At 34.4% G+C, this 21,330-nt stretch overlaps 1 protein-coding gene and 1 long non-coding RNA gene across 5 annotated transcripts in view; one reads left to right on the top strand and one right to left on the bottom strand.

The window, feature by feature from the left end:
• LOC133270559 (uncharacterized) overlaps nucleotides 1-21,330 on the top strand; it is a 985,299-nt gene that overhangs the window by 220,886 nt on the left and 743,083 nt on the right. The gene's annotated exons all lie outside the window — the stretch shown is intronic.
• CACNA2D3 (calcium voltage-gated channel auxiliary subunit alpha2delta 3) overlaps nucleotides 1-21,330 on the bottom strand; it is a 448,379-nt gene that overhangs the window by 207,660 nt on the left and 219,389 nt on the right. For all 4 annotated transcript variants that reach the window (XR_009743824.1, XM_061455854.1, XM_061455855.1 and 1 more), the window contains exons 10-11: nucleotides 18,767-18,856; nucleotides 14,293-14,406 (exon numbers count right to left, since the gene is read on the bottom strand). Coding sequence is in view for 3 of the 4 variants with exons in the window: in XM_061455854.1 (XP_061311838.1) it covers nucleotides 14,293-14,406; nucleotides 18,767-18,856 (204 nt within the window). In the remaining variant the exon portion in view is untranslated. The remainder of the gene's footprint in view (nucleotides 1-14,292; nucleotides 14,407-18,766; nucleotides 18,857-21,330) is intronic.

Genomic DNA, 21,330 nt, shown 5'->3' with positions numbered 1-21,330 from the left:
GTTATTAGATTTCCATCTGACTTGATTTACTGTTCATTTCTAGTGTATCAACAGAAAACATGTCTTTTCAAAATGCTTCTTCACTGTCTTACTGCACCACACATGCTTCTTGGACAGATAATATGGCATCAATAGTTAAGGGCAAATGCAAGAAAATTACCAATCTGCCTTATAAATAAAACTAAAGGGCTTGCTTTTAAAAGCTAAAAATAACCTTAATCTAGTCTCTTCTCCACAAGGTGAAATGAAAATACAAGACTCAGTTTTTCACTGAAGTTCAGCCCCATTTTAGGGTCATAGCTTCCCAGAGGAAATACTAGTGAGCATTTAGATTCAGAGATACAACAGCTTTCCAGTGCCCCAAAGCTTTTCCTGCAGCAGAAAAGGAACAATTGCCATGAAACTCCTCCAAAATTTATAGACAACTGCTCTCCTTCCCAGGACATTATGGAATACTGTGCACCTGTGTATTTAGAGATGTAGCAGTTGCTGTATCAATCTTGTGCAGAATGTATACAAAAAATATTAGGTTTTTATGAATGGAAATCTTAACCTGACTAGCACGTGAAGCCCATCTGCCTTTTTCCTTCTGTCTCCACACAAATATAGCTCAAGCAAGATCATATGGCCAGCTTACATCATTAATATCTACTAGGAAAATCCTCTCAGAAATAAAGCAAAACAGCTACAAAAGGAATAGAAAAATGCATGAAAAAAATGGCAACATTGCCGTCCCTTACAAGCTGACATAAAGTTCTACTTCAGCAAAAGCAGCTATGGTTATTAACACAGTATGAGCACTTGCCTGCTGTATTCCTCTCCTTTTCCTGAGAGTCCCTGGTTATCCTGTCCACCCCTGCTAAGCAGTTAGTCTTAAAAGGTTCGGAGTGATGGAAGTGAGGATCTGGCATGCTCACAGAAGAGCATACCTAAAAGTTGCTCTGGTACAGAGTGGCATAATATTTACCAGTTACTTAAATGGACTGAGGGCACTGACAGAGGGATTCACATTTTTATGAAAGGAATTTGATAATTCCCTCAAAGATTTAGTATTTGTCAAGTGAAAAGTTTCTTCTGGCTGTTTGACAATGATTAATGTCTGTCATCTCCTTGTCTGGGAGAAGAAACACCATGAGCAACCTTTGCAAAGGCTGTGAAGGAGAAGGGGGAAGACATTCCCTACATCCTTGCTACTGTGTGACCAAAAATGGACTGACCTCAGCCTAGTCGTGTCCACCAACACGTGGAAAGTATGTGATTATTTAATTATGAACCAAACTGAGATTTTGAAAATTACGTTTATTATTTCCTATTGCTAATGCAAGCAGAGCACAGTCAGAAACTTGGTTTTGAGTTTCACCCGTGAATGCAACTGAGTATTGTATACAACACTCTTACACCATAAGGGAAAAACAGCCCCACAAATTGTATTGATCTAATACCTTATTAGATGTCACTCCTGCTGCACAAAAATGTAGAGCCAACTGACTGCATTTTTCTGGCTGAAATTGCATCAACATGACTTAGCACAAAGGCATCCTCAGATGTCTGGCCCATCACTAGTTTCCATACATGACCTTTTAAGGAGAGTTTAGGTCAGCCTAAATAAAAGTTTGTTTCAAAATGGGGTGCCATGTGTCAGAATGTACTCAGTCAGCCAGCATAATTTTTAGCCAAAAATTCAGTATTATCAGATATGGTGCTAAAATCTCTGTACTCACGATTTTCCTCATGCTGTTTGTGTACACATTTGAATATTTTGCACAAATTTGGTTTGGGTTGTTTGAATGAATCAAAATATTAAAATATACTATCATAGTTCTTAGAATCATACTGATACAATTGTTTGTTAAAATCTTTAGTAAGTAATACTGCAAAGTTTCCATTATGCTTTTTATGGACTGAGTTCTATCACCTTTTTTTTTAATTCTAAACAGTTCCATTTACGATATAGATTTTGTGGGTACTATTCATCATGCAATCCATGATATATCAGAAAGATAGTCCCAGAATAGGAGATAACTCCCATTTTGACAGGATTGTACTGAATAACACACAAGGTGCCATAAAATACCTCTAGCTAAGAAAAGAAAAACTCACTTCACAAGGCAGCTAACAAGTTCCTTTGCCTTGGCAAACATTCCCCCCTGCATAGCAGATGAAGAGAGAAGGAAACTAACTCTATTGGTCTCTTAAGTAGAGCTATTTTCTAAACAAATTCTTCATTGTTATACTGATCAATTCCCAGGCAGTTCGTGCTGCTCAGTTGCCAGGCTTCCAGTGACAGCACAGCTGGAAGCATAGGTTTTCCAGAAAAACAAGGTAAACCTAGCTAGGATACTGGATGCCCCAAATGTAGACCCAGCAGAGAGAAACACTGCAGTAAAAAAGCCTGCACTCTTCTGATAAGTAGTCCCTACCAAAGCTGTGACGAGAGATTTTTAGATCCTCATGAATCCCTACCTGTTCTGCAATGGCACAATGCTGCCACTGGCAACGTTCCCAACATTGTGGGAAATGTGAGTAGTACTGACACTATAGCATAGCGAAAGGAGAAGTGGGGGAATGAGGAGAAAATAACTTGGCCTCAGTAAAAATCTGTATTAATTTCTGAATGGTGGACTGATTATGCCTTTTCAATATAATATAAACCATAGGACCAGACTCAAATTCTATGCAACACAACAATGGAATCTCAGACCATCCATATGCCATAGCCACTTTCTGCGGTCCTGTCCTGGGTTCAGCAGTAGCAGTCATGTTTCTCCTTCTTGGTAGCCGGTGCAGTGCAGTGTTTTGACTTTTGGCTTGGGAACAGAGCTGATAACACCAATGTTTTGGTTTGGCCAAGGACTTTGTGAGCCTCATGCTCTGCCAGGGAGGAGGGGAAGCCAAGAGGAAATTAATACAGATTTTTTAAATCAGGTGAAGTGAACATAGAAGTTTTACCAGAAGTTACTGAGTACTTCCAGATCCTATCAAAGCATAAGAGATTTGGAAGTTGACTGCACAATTTTTGAGATAGAAAGTTTTCCACAAAAAGACACCCTAAGTTGCTTCTGTCTTGAATTGTCCAGAAAAGGCAGAATCAAAAAAACCCCAAATCCTGTTTTGTATCCAGTAGACTTTCTCTCGTTATTTCTCTATATACATACATGAAAATACACAAAATTATCGTTAAAAAAAAAAAAGTACGCTTCTTTTATCTCTTCCTCAACAAAAGGCCTGTTCCAAGTGTCACAGGCTCTATAAGTGCTCTTTTTTATGATCCTCAATATAACACAAATTTAAAAATGTTTTATAAGTACTTATAGCCCCTTCTATTTTCATAATGACATGGTGAACAGCAGCCATTGGGATTTACACTTTTAATACTAGAATGGATTTTAAAGCCTTCTTCAATAACAAGCCCTGGCTGCTTCAAAATCCTACATGTTTTTTCAAGATATGAATGTCTAATGATATAACTTCTGTTTTCTAACAATGCACTGAACTCAACTTCAGTGTTAAAATCCAGCAAAATGATTCAAAAAGTTGGAAGGGGAAACCTCTGTGATTGAGCTTAAATCTTAACAGAAGTCAGTGCACAAGTATTATCCCACAGAAACAGAACATAATTATTCAGAAGTGCAAATCTCATGCTGTCAGTTTTGCACAGAGCCAATTACAGTAAGGGTAGGAGAGAGGATTATGAGATGATGGCATTTAGAACCTCCTAGAGAAGAATAGGCTTTTATCAGTTTTGCAGCAGATGTCTGCACATGGGAACAGAACACAGAAGTCTACACAGACTGCCATGCTTTTCAGAAGGCTCAGAATGCAGTTAATGCTGCTATGCCAGTTTAGAAAATGTATATATAAATATAGTGAGATAAACAAGCAGTGCACTCTACATGGGTAATCCATAAAATGCAGAACCACTAACACAGTCACAAAGAATAAGCAGACCCACAACAGAGTTCTAAGGAGAGGATTGTTTGGATAACTTGTTTAGGTCTTAATTCAGTAAAGCACTTTAATGTATGCCTGAATCCATTGCTTTGGTTAGCAGAGATGTAATAATTCACATATGTAAGCGCTTTGCTGAAATGAATACTAAACTACACATATATGATCCCTGCGTGTAATGAATCTTCTGTACTGTCTTAATATACGTGCATGTATTGCGGGATTGTTCTACAGCCAGGCACCACTAAGGATAACAGAGGTACTCTGGGAAAATGCTATATATGAATAATAATTTCATATAAACAATGTCTGTTATATTTCCAAACCAGCAGAATTTGGCCTCTCAGAGCAAAATGAGCAAGAAATACCATTTACTGTATGTAACAAGATGCCAGCAAGAGAATACTATACCAAACATTTAACTTCCTCCCTCTGTAACATTCCCTTTCCAAACATCTCTTGAGATTTGATATTTAAACATGCAATTTACCAACCTTCTCAACTTAATGTAAATATCCAACAGAAGTCAACTTAAAGCTTCACTATGTAATGAAATGACACACTGAGGCCTATTTTAATTCAGTAAGAGTTATATAAAATAGAAGTATATGAAGATGTCATTAAAGGAAAAGTGATACAGGAACGAGCTAAGAAAGGATCATACAAGATAGGTAGAAATATAATTCAGTACTCAGGCGGAAATGTCTGAAAACGGTTATTCTTTGTACTGGTCTATAGTTTTCCAGTGTACTTACTGACTGCTTACAGGCTACTGGAATTGCTTTACCTCACTGGATCTGACCTATTGGTTAGGAAAAGACTCAGTAACCCATTTTCCTGTTTAAGCCTCACCACTGCACTGTCTCCTTTACTTGTATTACCAGATGTAACTGGGAACATTCTTATTTGTTAGTCACAAAAATATCTTTAATCCTATTAATGCTTGTCCGCCACATAATATAGTGTTTGAATCAAGCTTAACCTTGGGAGTGGGGGGAAAAATTAGAAAATTGAAATTTTATCGCAGTGTATTCCAAAAGCTGTAAGAGGGGCCTAATACATCATAAGGACAGCTTATTAAAACTTACTTCAACATACATATGAAGTTTACATTCTTCCCTGTCTGATAAGACAGTAAAAAGTTTTCACTTAGTACCTTGTGCTTTACAAAACGGAAGGCGCCTATAAAGCAAGCTGGCTTGCAGATCTATTATACCCTTCTTATTTCAGGCTGCAGCTGAAGGAAGCAGAGATGACCGAGCATAACCTTAGTTTTGTCTCTTTTCACCAAGGTTCTCCTCTATATTGTAATATAGATTCAGAAAATTGCAACTGCTGCCAGAAGCCAGACTTTAAATAGGTAATTCAGGAAGACATTCAAGCCAACATCATTTTGATCTTTTGTTTGTGGTTGTTTTTTTTTATTATTATTATATGTACTTTGAATTTTTTAATTATTAATTCAGATTGATTGTTTGGAATACTGTGTTATCTCTTTACATCCAAATGGGTTTCATATATGCAGCTATGGTCGCCTTTTTGTTGGTGAGATACTCACAATTAACAATATACACTCTCGATACTATGCAGAGACTGAAGATACTCGTCTAAAATAGAACAGCTCTGACAGCCTTCAGCATCTGTTTTCTGCCTGTAGTGTTTAAGAAGATACACACATTAGAAAGAGAATTAAAAAACACACTATGAGCTGTGACCCGGCTTTCAGTATAATTCCAGTATTGTTCAGCTTAAACTCCACAAACTAAAATACAGTTTTTATTATGCTGTTGAAGAACTTCAAGAAGTAAATGGTCTCACTATTGCCTTAAGTGGATGATGTAATTCTTTACAAAAAAACAGTACCTCAAGAACATGCGTAGTCCACAGAATGAAACGGGCCTATTTGTGCACAATTACTGTGCCTACCTGAACTGTCTTGGTCCTGGCATAACTTCACAAAAATAATATTTTTAAAAATTATGACCTTACAGAACTTCAAATATCAGGTCAGGTTTTATTATATTCATTTTGTGGATTAGTAAACAGAATCCATAAGATACCAGGTTCTAATTATGATACCTACAATACTTTGGTCTCTTTTGTTAATAATGGCTTTCAGCCACATATTTCAGTGGTATGGAGTTTGCACCAGATGCAAATAATGATTACTTGTAGTCATCTAGGCACATTTTATGTACACGTATTTTATCTTAAATTTCTGAACTCTTTATGTCTACATATACACTACATAAAAATTCATTTATATTTTACAAGGAAAAGTAATGATATTTATGCTATTGATACTCATGAGTTCCCAAAAAGTACTTTGGACAATCTATTTCACATTGTGGATTATTCTCCCTTTTGAATGCCCATTGTTTATTAGGTATTCTGTATGACTCACAGTTAATTTACTTTTGTATCTAGTTCTGATTACATGACAAACATTATCAGTGTAATGGCACTTTAGACTTACATTGATCCTGTGTATAAATGATCATCCCAACTAAAATTCTTAAAACATTCATAAAGCATTAGTCACTATACAATTCTAGCCAACCATATAACATTGTACAGGAAAGGCAGCAATCCTTCCTCTAACAATCCACATACACCCTGAGGATAAGATTGAATTACCCTTATCTTCACAAAAAACATCTCCCACTTCTGGCTTTAAACACTGAGGAAAAAGTTTCTTCATGGCAAATTAAATTGACTTTGGTCTAGAAAAGAATTCTTACCTACTTTTAGTATCACATTAAAGAAGACAAATAGACAAACTGGTAACAAATTCAGTTCTGACAAAAGAAAAAGCATTCATTAAATAGAAATCTATCTGCCTCTTTTTCTCTTTAAAAGGAAAAAGTAATAATGCAGAAGAATATTACCTTTTTTTAAAAATCCACAACCTCCCCACTCCAGAAAAAAAAAAAAAAAAGAAAATTGCAGGTGTGTCAGGAAAGTAGAACTACAGCATTTCTGCAAGTTGTTTCTCTCTCTACACTATTCAAGAACTTTTGTTTGATCTCATACCTCATCTTTCACCATACTGCATGGCTGCCTAGAAAGATAGGTAATTATTAATGAAAGTTATGCCACAGATTGAAAGGCTATAACATGCCTGGCCTTTCTTTTGTTCTGGAGATAACCAGTAATAAAGCAGACACTTTGAGTAGTAGCAATAACATCCACCTCTAAAGTACTGCAGTCTTTTTAGGAAAAAAAAAAAAAATCAATTTAATAACATCCAGACAACACTGTACACGAGACATTCAATTTGCTGTACTAATGTTCCATGCTGCCGACATCAGCAGGTTCCTAAGCTACAGAGACTTGGTTAAAAATCTGCAGAAAGGTTTGTAACCTTGTGAATAGTAGACATGGAGACAAAGATGATTTGTTACTAATGCAATGTCACAAAACAGCTACCCATTTTCTCATAGTCTTTCAGATAGTTTTCAGACAAAGAAAAAGCCTGCATGCTTCCATCTTCTTTTGTTAAAGGAGAGTAAGGTAAGCATTCTTTTCTGTCATATGGCAAAATGTAAATGTGGGGAATATTACATATACCCAAAGCTCAGACTTTCATTTCATACAGAGCAGTTGAAGCAAATAGACTGTTAGTCATTTTTAAACTGACTAAATAGAATTTTAATTAAGAAAATTAAAATGCTAAATTATTAAATATTTATTTCAAAGATCACTAGTATAAATGAGTGGATTGAAATAAAGCTCTTTAGTGGCCAAGGGACCAGTAGTAACCATATATTTTCTTAAGTATTCAAAAAAGCTTAATGCCTTACTAAAGGTACTGTAAATATTGATCCTGTAAAAGCATGCATTAAACTCCAACATAGCTAAGGAGTTATCAAGTGATTATTATTTTCTGCAAACGTATTACACTAGTATGAAATTAAATATAAAACCAGCAGATTCTGAGGTGCTAATCTCTGGATTCAATTACAATTTCAAGTATTGTATAGAGATACAAAGACCTTCCACACTGCGAAATTTTTCATATAAAGCAGATGAAAAAGCACGTATAAATACGTAAAAGTCATGGAACTATTTATCTTATAATTTCAACAGTTCTGTTCAGACATAGGCAGCATTATCTGTTGGGTCTTTCTGCATCATAACTATTTAGCAGTAGGAAGAAAGGTGTTATTGCAGTTATTCTTCATATTCACCCTACCTGAAGTCTTAGCAACGACAGAAACCATCTTAAATCTCTCCCTTGTTCTTATAGTTCACACGCAGAAGGAAAGTGTTTCTCTCCCATACAAAATGAACACTACCCAGAGCCCACATAACAGGCGACAACTGAAGCTCTGTTCTCTCTTACTTGGTCCAATAAGTAAAATGCTGCAGAATAATGAACAAGGCAACTGAATGGGGAGGTAGTTTTACCTCATAATAAAAAAATTAAAAAGTAAGCAAGCCTGAATTCTAGAGTACATTCACCCTTCCTTCTTATCACCAGAGGCAAAATACAGGAGACTTCTGGCCTGTCTTGCTGGATTTGATTCTAGAAAATTAGGACATTTTAGGTGGGATTTTTTTTTCCATTTCACTTTACTAAATAGTAAGGGGTTATTGCTTCTGGATTTGCAGGTATCTACCACAGCATATAGCTAGCACAGATAATTACGAAAACAAGTGCTCTTTCGGATTAAAGGACAAACACAAAGGGAATGATAACAGTTCAACTGATTCAATGATTCTTTTGCTTTCTTTTCCAGATTTTTCATGTGCTACAATATCACCACACAAAGAGATCTCAGGATTTACTATATTATATTATTTTCCTTTGCAGTGTCACAACACACTGAGAACAGTCTTGCTATATCTAGAATGTCAAAATATGGTAAATATTATTTAAGTAGATAATTTCTGTTCCAAATGTATTAATTTTCAATTAGTTACTAAAACGGCTTTCAACATAGAGCATGATAGGGCTCAAAACTCAGATAACGTCTCTGATCTCATTGCAATTGAATTTTTAGATGTGCTATAGCATTTCATCAACATTTACATGGTTAATCTCCCTGGAATTTTCCATGAGATGCTTCCTGGACTTTTCCAATACAGAGGAACTAGGAAGATAGGCTGAGAGTGTTGGGGCTGTTCAGCCTGGAGAAGAGAAGGCCGCGTGGAGACCTCATAGCAGCCTTCCAGTATCTGAAGGGGGCCTGTAGGGATGCTGGGGAGGGACTCTTCATTATGGACTGTAGTGATAGGATAAGGGGTAATGGGTTAAAACTTAAACAGGGGAAGTTTAGATTGGATATAAGGAGGAAATTCTTTCCTGTTAGGGTGGTGAGGCACTGGAATGGGTTGCCCAGGGAGGTTGTGAATGTTCCATCCCTGGTAGCATTCAAGACAAGGTTGGACAAGGCCTTGGGTGATATGGTTTAGTGTGAGGTGTCCCTGCCCATGGCAGGGGGGTTGGAACTAGATGATCTCAAGGTCCTTTCCAACCCTAACTATTCTAAGATTCTATGACTATATTATTTATGAAGAGACAATTAGTGGCATTACTTTCTGGGAGCAAACATGAAGGGCTACTTTTTCTTGTAGTCCATTTGTCTGCACCTTCTTTCTCCCCCCAACAATGTCTTTTCGTGCCTTTAAATTAGAATAAGGAACCTAGTGAAATATGTAAGTGCAGTATTTTGCTTGGTTTCTGATGGTGCATTTGGATATAATAGTAGAAGCAATAATATACAGTAAAAGCATGTATCTCTCTTTTCCAGCTGACATCAAAAAGATATTTTCAGACTTAAAGGCTTTCTCCTGAAACAGGATATCTAAGATGCAATTGTAAACAAGCACCTCCTTGGTACTATTATTTTTAAATACTTATTTCTGCTACATGCCGAAAACCTGGGCTTTTATATAACAGTGCAGATGGATTTAGTTTTGCAGTTTAATTGTTCTCTTTTTGGTATTTTATTTAGCAGAGCTGTCATGAATGAATTGCGGAAACCTAAAAATAGTGAATTCTAAGTTCTGTGAATGAGTAAAACTATGTTCATAGCATCAACTCATCTATAATGTGTGAGAATCTACCTCCTTAAGGTGCAAGATTATATGCATGGACATGAAAAATGAAAGAGACATTAACAACCAGACCCTTACTCATACAAATAAAACATAGTGTGTTATAAAAATAGCATCTACTAGATTTACACTTTAAGTAGCAGAAGGTATTAAGAAAACGGGAAATGTTTTAAGAATGGGGAAACACTGGAGGGGAGGAAAGAGGTCTTTTGAGGCAGGGATTCATAAAATATACAGTAAAATTAAAGTGTTCCTTCTTTCAAGCAAACAGTCCAGAAGACAATTTTAAATAGTCTTTTGATGGCCATAATTCTCTAGTTCATGCAAAAAAAATCAGGCTGATATCATTCCCAAAATCCTCAATTACTAATTTAATCCACTTTGGGGATTTAATTGGAGACAAGTTATTCCATTTCAAAATTATTGCAACACAACTTATATTTAACACATTATCAGAAAGAAGCAGCCTTTTAATCAGTTGTCAGGCAGAATATATCTACAATGATATGTAATAAAGTGCTCTTAACCCTCTTTACACAACATCTTTTTAAAAAAGACTGTCTTTTGCAAAGATACAGATGGCTTGAAAAAGGGAAGAAAATGTGAATTGTTATTTACATGGTGACAATACGGTTTCACTCTCTGTTTTTAGAGATTGTCACCAACAAACCAGCAAAGCCTTTACAGTTATATAAAGAATTTGTTCCTTTCTATAAGAGAACAAGATGTTCCTGCTGCAACTAATGATGAAGCATTTAATATTATCTATGATTAAACATAACTGAAATAGGTTCTTTGCTGACTGTAATTGAGGTAAACAAACTTCAGAAATAACCTTAATTACAGCCATTACTTTGTCCATCACTGCTTACCACAATGTCAAAATGGCAGGAAAAATATAAATCATAAGAAAGATAACAAGGCAATATACAGATTAATAGAGAATAAAAAACAGTGGGGAAAAAAACTCTCTTAAGAAGTTCAAAGGTGTGATTTATAAATATAAAATATGGGTTTGAAGAGAATAAAAATGGTGTAATGCAAAAGCAGGGAATCCTGAAAAGCACCACATGCATAATTTTCAGGCATACTGACATTACAGCTATGTAGAGTATTGTATTTTCATTAATTCCTTTCCAGTACAACAAATCCAACAAAGAACATTGAGAGCTCTAATGCGTTAAATCATACATATGGAAACCTTTAAAATTTTTCATACTGAAACATTTGAAGCTGAAAAGAGGACAAACTGATTTGATCTTTTTTCTGCATATTTTCAAATATAAATTTTTGAAGAGTTTATAATATATTAAATATTTTAGAAGAGTTGCTTGGAATATTGTGTATTAAGTACAAGCTATTCCTTAAACACTATGCCCTTGCTAAACAAGGTAGGATTCTTCCTGCGAGGCCTTTGCAGCAGTATATCCAAAGGGGAACCTGTCCTGCTGCTTATTGCAACAGCTGTGCTAAGTATTGTCATCTCAGATATAGCTGTTGATTTGCACATTAAAGATATATAGGTTTTGTGAAAACAATTAGTTGACTGTTTCAGAGAATTCTTTCCTTTCTGATGATCATTTCCCCACGGTCTCTTTCTATGTTTAAGAGAGGAACTAACTTCATAATATATAAGAAAATACAAGACATCAGGGGCACATCCTTTTGAGAAATTCTCTAATGTTTTAGAGGCATCAGTGTTTGGTAGATAAAGCAAAATGTTCTCATGGAACAGTTAAGGACTTTAATATCCCATTGAATAAAGGAGGGAAGACTGGCTACCAGATTAAAATTATTTTATTTATCTTTACATTTAAGACTCCTTTCCAGTGCAACAAGATAAGTTAGATGTACATAAGACAGAGCTAACGGTAGACCACAAAGCCACTCAGGTATATCAAAACTGGAAAGGAGAAAAAATTAGTGGAATTGGGAATGTGCCAGGAATACTTATTGAAATTCCAAAGATAAATCACATGCCTCATATCCTCTATTTAATTTGTTTAAATTTATATATTGCTGAATGAAAATTCTTCACACATCATGTGACCACAGAAATTTTGAATCGTTACAAGACTTAATTGACTAAAATATTACGAGTAAATATTGAAGCCTACAGCTGAAATTAACACTTCCCAGACCATTTCTATAGCGCTAAAGTATATGCAAACATCTGGGGAAATAAAAAAAGTTTGTTGTTTATATACCTTTGTGACCTGAAGTAGATGGTAGTAAAATAATGATTCCACGCTCAGGTTACAGCTGTCTTGTTTCTCTCAGAAAACATTCAGAAATAAGTGTGAATACAAAAAAGGATTTAAGAGATATACTGAAACAGTATTACTACCAGGCATTTAAATGAGGACAGACAGCTGATAAAAGACTTAAGCTATATAATATTAAGTAATTATGCTAATTTACTTAGGAAGAAAAACACAACACATGACCTGTCTGATAAAAACAGATTCCATTTTGAATATTTAAATATCTAAAAACCAAGCTACACTTCAGGTATGTTACTGTTTCCGGAATTATTCAGCAATTTCAGTAGTCGAATCTATTTTATAAAGCCTAAGCTTTCAAAATGTCTAATTAATCAACAGAAAAATCAATAAAAGCTTAACCCTGGAGAATCACCCATCTTCAACAGTAAATACAGGGTAAGAAAAGGAAGGAGATATTTTAATGTAAACAGTGTAAGTGAAAAACACTGAAGTAGGAGACAAGATTAAAGGCAATATTCTCCTTGTAAATAGTTGATCGCCACATTTCAAGGAAGTACTTGTATGTCACAGAGTAGGAGCAAATATTTCTGTTCTATTACAGCAATATTGCTGAATATTGAGATGTGACCTAATGAAGTACAATAAACACCAAAATGGACAAATACTGATATTCAATGGAATGTCCTTCATTATAGATAGTTATATATAGTTATATAGTTATATATCTTAATTAAATATTGATCTTCTTCACCCCTTCCACTACACAGTCTAGCTTCAAGTCATATGAAAAGTATTACAGGTCTCCTCAGAATATTTGCAAATACCAATGTATCCTTATGTTCTTTTAAAGATGACAGACTTCCTGGCGTGTCCTGGTAAAAATCACAAAAACTATGAGCTTTCTTCTTTTAGAGAACCATGCTCTAAAGGAGCAAGTAAGCTACCTGAAGAAAAAAATCAATTTTCATATTGCTGTTAGTTATTACTCTACATTATCTGAATAAAAACCTCCTAACTAACATAAAGTAGAATAGATTTATGTTATTTTTACTACATGAAATGACAGTAATTGACATAATTTCAAAAGATCAGTTAAAAAATCACCAATTTCCCATTTTTTTCTTGCTCGCTAATTGCTAATAGATGAGATTTAGTTCAGGTAAACAAGAAAAGGGAGAAGAGAAAACAAACGTAATGCTATAAATGACAGAAATGTGCCTAAGACTAAAAATCAAAACTACTACTGTTTTCCACAGAATAGTAAAACCCCATGCAACACACTCATATAAATCAGTTACTTGCACATGTTGAACTGAGTGAGGTTGTTGCTTCCATAGGCAGGTATCCCAAACTACGAAAACATGCTAAAACAGTCCCCAAACTTGCTTTAGTAGAAGATAAAAGGTATAGAAACAAAATATTTCACATCCACACATAAGGCCTACTAGGGCTTTCTCACCAGAGAATTTTCAAGGCATTTTTGCACTACTGTATAATATCCGTGTGTTATATAACAAGGTAATTTAATTCTGGGGAAATTATTTCATGCAGATTGATAGAACCAAATAAATGTTTAAGAAAATCTCTCCAATTGCACACTCTACCCTTCATTTTGACAAATATAGAAATTAAAAATACTGAGAAGGATCAGATGTAGCACATCCAGCCATAGAAAATCATTCACTGTCCACCATACTTACCCCTCTTTAGTGTCAAAAAGCCACTGAATTATTAATGAATATTTTTGGAGAAAGAAAAGGGTTTTTTTCATGTTTAATGACATCTTGCAGGGGAAGCATTATATAATGGCCAAAAATGCACCCTGGAGGGAAATATTTCCTTAATATCTTATTATCCTAAATTCATTACTACAGTAAAATGCCATCTCTATCCTCAAGCGATATAACATAAACATCATTTTTGTCATTAGTGAAACATCCAGTTATCAAAAATCACTTCTAGATGATTACAAAGACTGTTACTGACTTTTCAAGAGGCATAAACTTTACATGGATATGAAGCTTTGGGTTCCCTATCAAATAGAGGTGCCACTTACTTTTCTGTCTGGCCAATTATATTTTGCAAATATTGTATCATATGTGTCCACAGCTCCATCAGTAATCAACATTATGGCTTGGCTGCAAATACTTCCTTGTCCTGTGTGATTGAACTGTGAAAAGAAACAATTTTTTTAGTTACAGCACATTCCTGTTAGGTGAAGATATATAGGATTACTGTGGATAAACATGGATCTTGTAAAATGTTGTTCTTCTACCATGCTTAGAAGTAGGAGAAAAAGTCTGAGGTTGCAAACATTTTGTCATAGATACTATGTTCTTACACAACTGAAGTTACAATTCAGTAAGAGAATCGTGATTTGCTATGTATCTCCATTTTATCAACTTGAAAAATGAGAAATATACATAAAATACAGTGTATTCCTCTGGTTTAGATACATGATTTATATTGACGCATCTACATAAGTTTTGCTTTGATTTAAATATAATTTTAAGAGAACAAATAGAAGAAATGAATGATGGACAATTTTACTGCAAAATACACTACTTATACAGAGACATATGACTATTCATCTGGCATTCATATTCACTCAGGATTACATTCCATATGTTATTTTTCATAAAATGTTTATCTGGGAGAATCATGTTCATATTTATATATTCTCAGATTCTCCTATTACACAAAATGAATACACATAAGTAATTGAAGCTGCTGAACAGCAGTACTTGAGCACAGGTACTTAGGCAGCAATCAGCATATCCTTTAGAGTATATAAAGAAAGTTTCATTGTTACACAAAAGGGATTTTCTCCTGGTCAAATTGGACTGAGTCATAAAATAAACTTTGATCTCTTGATTCTGGAATTGGTGCCTTAATTTTGAACCCATTTGTCTCTATATAGCAGAACAGGTTCTTGTCCATTCATGATTTTATATATTCAAGAAACTTAGGAGAAACATCCAAGCTTTTTGCAAAAGAAAAACAAAGTCGGGAAATTATTTGATTTTTTAACTGCTCCGCACGAACATGAAGAAATAACTGCAAAAAGATCAATAAACTGAGGCGTTTCACACAACTCTTTACAGACCGGGCTACCATTTGAATTCAAGCTAAGGAATGAACAATCTCCTTTTGTTCTCTTCTGATGTTCCTAGTTTTCAGGTACATTACTAACTTTGAGACCAGACAAGGCCTCATCCTATCACCTTTCTCTTGGTACAAAGAAAGCCAAGTCCCACCTCACCAGATGACCTGTAATGAACCTCACCCTAAAAAAGGGTAGTCTCACTTGAGAAGCAGTATTTAAGCTTGAAGGTGAATTACCTTGAAGGGACGCTACCTCCTTCTGGATTATAAAATAAAGAAATAATTTGGAGTATTCTAGTCTGATTTGGGCTCTGTCTTTAAGGTTTCTACTGTCTACTCACCCTTATACATTCACTGTTCTGAAAACTCTAAAAGCCTTTTTTCTAGAAAAAGTTCTTGACTTCTAAAAATGTCACCTCTGTAGTCATGCCTGCAGTTAGGAAAGGGAGTGGATGGTAGGTTCAAACAGTGCTCTGTCACCTTTTCTTGTGCCTTTGCATTTCTATATCTGAGTCATCACATCCATAAATGTCATTCAGTGATTACTTATACCATCTGCACCTCTCCTCCAGATCAGCTTCCTTTTGATCAAACAGAAACATCAGCAAACAGTAACAGAAACATGTTACTTACAGGGAAAGTAATGTGAGTTCACAGTCTTAGCTATATAGCTGGTCACTGCCTGTGTGAAAACTTATCTGTGATACCTGCAAGACAGTCTAGCCTTCAAATTCTTCAGTCATAACAGTTTCTTTAATCTTAAACCAGAACCAAAATTGGTCAAGTGGGATTCCTTCATGAATAAGATCTTAGATCCAATATTCTCTCATAAAGATTAATTTACTTTGTAGAGGGATATATTCTGTATATGGACAACATATTTTAATATACCTTGTTTCTTTCAAAGGGAAGGGAGAATGCCTTCATATCTTTATTTTAAAACATCACTCTGTATGTATCTGCATTATTCTGCATAGTTTTTGTTTGAGTATTTTGAAGAATGATATTAAAATCAAAAGCTTTCATGAGTAATATCTTCTCATATTTGTCTAGAACTTTAATTTTATTGAATAGCAGGAGTGATGAAAGTGTTTACCATAATAATGACAATGACAAAGGCCTTATGATGAACTACAATTAACTCAGTGATTCACCAGTTAACAGCAAAAATTTCAATGCATCCTGACATTTACAGCATTTGGTTGTGATTAACAGTCTTTGAAATGTCACAGAATTTTATTTAATTGGCTATGATTTTTTTTAAAGGTAATCACTGCAAAGACTGCGTTTGTCACTAAAAGAGATAATTGCAGTTGTCACATGGCATAGTAGGTGCCTAACTACTGTACCAAGCACTTCTATATTCTTAGGCTGTATAATGAACACTGCATACATTGATGATTGGGAAAAACCTGGAAACGGATTTTTAAACTTGCTTTTCAAAGATATCAGCATCAACCACCGTCAAGTCTTAACAACCTAGGAAAATACTGAAGGGTAATTGCATGGCAAAATTAACTAAGTTTAATTAGTATAACCCCTGAACCATTTTAAATCCATCCAGAATATTAATAGACTATTTGTGTAACACAAAGCCTTTTTTTTTTTTCCTCCTCCTCCCCCACCTCCTCTTTTTTGGTTGTTAATGTAGACAAGACATCCATAGCTAACCTATAATTCACAAGAATAGATTTCTGGCACATAAAGGTCACATCATGTAGGTTAAGTGGAAAATGGTTAACTGTACTCTTTTAAGGAGCTTTTTCTCTGGCTTAGGCTGCTTAACAGAAGCTCCCAGAGACTTTGCTGACATTCCTGTATATAATGGAAAAGATTTTTATGCTGTCAATTTTGGAAGTATATATGGAAAAAGGCTTGAAGCTATCACACTACTTTTTATTAAAAACACAAAAAACAAACAACAACAACAAAAAAAAACAGCCAAACAAAAAAAAAAAACAGTTGTTACTCCACCTTGAATAGATCTGAACATATATGTAGCATGATCCAGCATGACCCTACAGATCAAAAGACTTATTCAACATAGGTACAGTTCAGTACATGGGAAGTCAGTTCCTTTTATTCCCAAAACTATCAGTTTATCTAATGAGATTTTTTCATACCACATTTATCGTTATAACTTCAGATGCCTCGCTGGTTTTAAAAGAAAGCAGAAAAATCTAATTTCAGATGGTCTTGATCACTGTCTGAAATGTTTTGTTTTCTTTTCTAGTTGGCACAGATTTGGAAGACTAGTTGAAAAGGAAAAGGACCAGGAGGGTACTACCACACTAACTAGTGTTTTCATTCATAGTATCATGAGAAATATTTGATGGTGCATTTTATTTTCATTGGTTTGCTCCCTTGTACTCTTTCTTATTACTACCGTTGTTCCCTTTTCTCCTTTCTTTCCTTGCTTGTTCCAATATACATTCCCAAGAAAGTGTATAGTCAGCCGTATCAAAATATTGCTAAGATTGTTCTTTCCTGGAATATATAGCATGAAAATATGTTACCTTTGCAAGAAATGACAAAAAATCTCTCTGAAATACACTACATAAAATCATTTTATGATAACCACAAAGACTGGAGTGCATATTGTGAGGAAAACCATTTCAGGCAAAGACAACGGATCTGATTTTAATTAAAATTTTTTTTGTGGATTACTAAGAATGATACACTGATTTCATTTGGAGTTTGGAATGGAAACTAGATGCCCTACACTAGATTACCTCCATGATCATGATGCTTATCTTCTAGAGACTGCATTCCTGTTTATAGACGTTATTCTCAGAAATGTTATTGGAAAGTTGGCCTCATGTTTTTGGCAGATATATAGTTAAAATAATATTAATACCTCTGAACTGGTTACACAGTTTTACATTTCTCCCTCTATCTTAAAGTATTACAGAAGTGCAAGTGTTCCCATAACTTATTTTAGATACACTATAAGACATGTTAATTGTCATGCCAAAAGTCAAACCAGTAAAAAATAAATTCATTAGTAGTAACAGTGGGTATTCACAAAATGTTTATGCATATAGAAATTCCTGTCATTCCTAAAACGTTAGCTCTTCCAAAGAAAAAAAATAAAAGCCTCAACCATGAAATTTTCGTTACCCTAGTTTTCTAACACCTAGAGCAGTTACTGAAATAAACCTTATTCAATGTACACATGCATGAGTAGGTGTATATTGTAAATATAGACACAAAATAAATTAACATAAAATGTATACATATAAAAATGTAATTTGTTTATCTTTCACCACACATATTATATGGAATTATCTATAGATAACACCGTACTATCATCACATTTTTCAGTGAGTTATAATTGATGAGGACATATCAGATTTAAGATTAACAGAAATTACTAAACAGCAAAAAAGGTGTCGGCAGCATAAATCTGAAAAGCATTAACTTACTTCATTGAGCATGTTGAAAGCTTCATTTAAAGCAATGTCCAGCATTCCAATTCCTTTTGCAAAAAGTTTGTCAAGGTGTTCCCTGAAATGCTGAAACATGAACAAGGAAGTTTTATTTGTCTGTTTATTGTTACAACATACATGTTAATATCAACAATTAAGGATTCTTGAATTCTTCTTAGACCTGCTTCTTAAGCTTAAATGGCTGTAAGCACTAATTCATAAGTCAAAGCAATTACTGGTTAATCTTTTCACTTTTATGAAGTCACAGGAACCTGAAGACGTGTTAGAACAAAAATAATGCAAAGGTATCACAAGATATGTTTTTGGCTACTTATTCAATCAAATAGTTTTCCTTTGTTGTTTTTTGTTTGTTTGTATTTCTATTTAGGGATATCCATATCTTCTTTTCACTTCAAGTAGTAACTTCTACATTATTTCTAACTATTCAGCTTTGAGGTTTTATTAACTAGCAGATCCTGAAAAATAATCCTTCCTGAAATTTAGCACTGAGATTCTACTTTTTGTTATGATATTTCCCTAAAAGATGGTAAAACCTAATCATTAGGCAATTGTTGTTTAAATGCAGCTTATCAAGTCAATATAATATTTAGACTGTTAAAGAACTACTCTTCACAAGACAGTAGGGCTAATCATTTGGTAGCAATATGCGACTATTTTCATTTTATGTTGTAGCTGTACTTAAATAAGATTTTTTGCAGTTTTATGCACTTATACTATTATGCACTGCCAACATTGCTGGCCAGGAGCATAGGCAAAATTTTATAACAAGCAGTTCTTAGAGGTTATCTAGTCAGAATTAATCTTATCTTTTTCTAAACATACGCTATTTCTCCGGATATGTCAGAAGTTTGACAAATTTCACAAATTCTGTACTCAACAAAAATGTAACCCAATATATTATATTTACATTAAATTGCAATTTTTTAGAGAAAATGTAAGCTATGAAGTGTTAAGTAGCACATTTTTAAAACAATGTTAGCAATACTTTCCAAAAATATAACATTCAGAGGAGAAAAAATCCGTTAGCTTTACAAGAAGGAGCAATATATCATTAAAAACAGTAACATGAACCATGCTATCCATAAAGAGATTCTCTATGCAACGCCAACAAACAGCAGTATATTGGAAGGCAAAGAAGTTCTTATTTCATTTTTAAATTTCAGTAAGTTGAAAAAAGGAAAATTTACATCCTAGCCTCTAGGCAACTCTGAAGTCACAAAAAAAGGCCTGCTTTTTCAAAATGATTACTTCATAGTGACCTAGTAAATGTAGTTCATTGCAGCTTAATACTTGCAACAGCCAAAAGGCACAGTCTTGTTTGTCTCAATAAACAGGGATAGCATAAACGCCCATATGGCTACACTGCAAAATGGTTCTTTTTTTCCCCAACTTAAACATAACTAACTTAAGTAAATACTAGTTGGTATCTCCATAGTACCGGTAATTGCTGTTTTAAATACATTTTAAAATATAATAATGTGTTTGTAAGAAGAAAATGAAACATGAGGTGGGAAATAGTAAGGAAAGCAGTGCTTTTGTGAAGCATTATTTCAGTCTCCACAACTGCATAAAACAGTTACTTCAACAGGTTATTAACAGATAAAAAAATTCTATTTATCAGCTTATTGGTATTAAAGCATTATTGCAAGTATTGTGTTAGTATATATATGTGTATAAGTATTGTAGAATTGATATACTACTGTCCCAGCACCTTTCATGTCCATAACAAGTACTGAAGAATGAATAAAAAATACCCAAATATTCAAAAATGCATTGATCTCTTACTATTCTGGATCCAATTTGTCATTTCAATGTATCTCTGAAATTTAGGTTCAAACTGAACAAAAGCCACATAAGCATATTTTTGACTTCACCTAATGCAGTCTGTAAATTGAGATTGGCAGTGCAAAGATGGGAGTTTCCTAGACAATAGTTACTTCATCAGCTGTGAGCAGCACACTGCAGCATGCTTTCCATAGCTATTTCAAAACACAGTAACTAACAGCCAGATTCAGAGCCTACTGACTTCAGTACTCAGGGTGACTTTAATACACACTGCCATCAGTCCGTACACAGAATTAACGGTAGCACAAGACTGTTACAGTCATTAAAGCTTTTCAGAAAGTCAGAAAATACAACTGTTTTTCAAGAAATATATAGAATTCATATGAATTTATAATTGTGCATTGGGATCCTTCACAACCTAAAATACATCATGTTTATAAAATTTTCCAGGTAACATCTTAGCTAAAACAGTTCTACATACAGCTGATATTTCTTAAAATTGTTGCTAAGATTTAAAAATAAGAAAAAAAAAGCAGTTTACTATTGTTTCATCAATATCAACAATTATTGCATAACATCAATGTTGTGTTGACCAGACATTTTGAAGCTGCTGAAAGCCCATCTCTCCCAGATACATGGAACTAATGTTAGTTTAGAGTTATCACAGACGCTTCCCTTAACACAAGGATTTCACCTCGAAACAAGAGTTATCACAGATGCTTCCCTTAACACAAGGATTTCACCCCGAAACAAGA

The sequence above is a fragment of the Pezoporus flaviventris genome, unplaced genomic scaffold (assembly GCF_033815535.1).
Source record: "Pezoporus flaviventris isolate CSIRO_AGI_PZ_B2104156 unplaced genomic scaffold, CSIRO_AGI_Pfla_v1 ptg000021l, whole genome shotgun sequence".
In the NCBI taxonomy this organism is placed as follows: Eukaryota; Metazoa; Chordata; class Aves; order Psittaciformes; family Psittacidae; genus Pezoporus; species Pezoporus flaviventris.
This window is presented reverse-complemented; position numbering and strand designations above follow the sequence as displayed.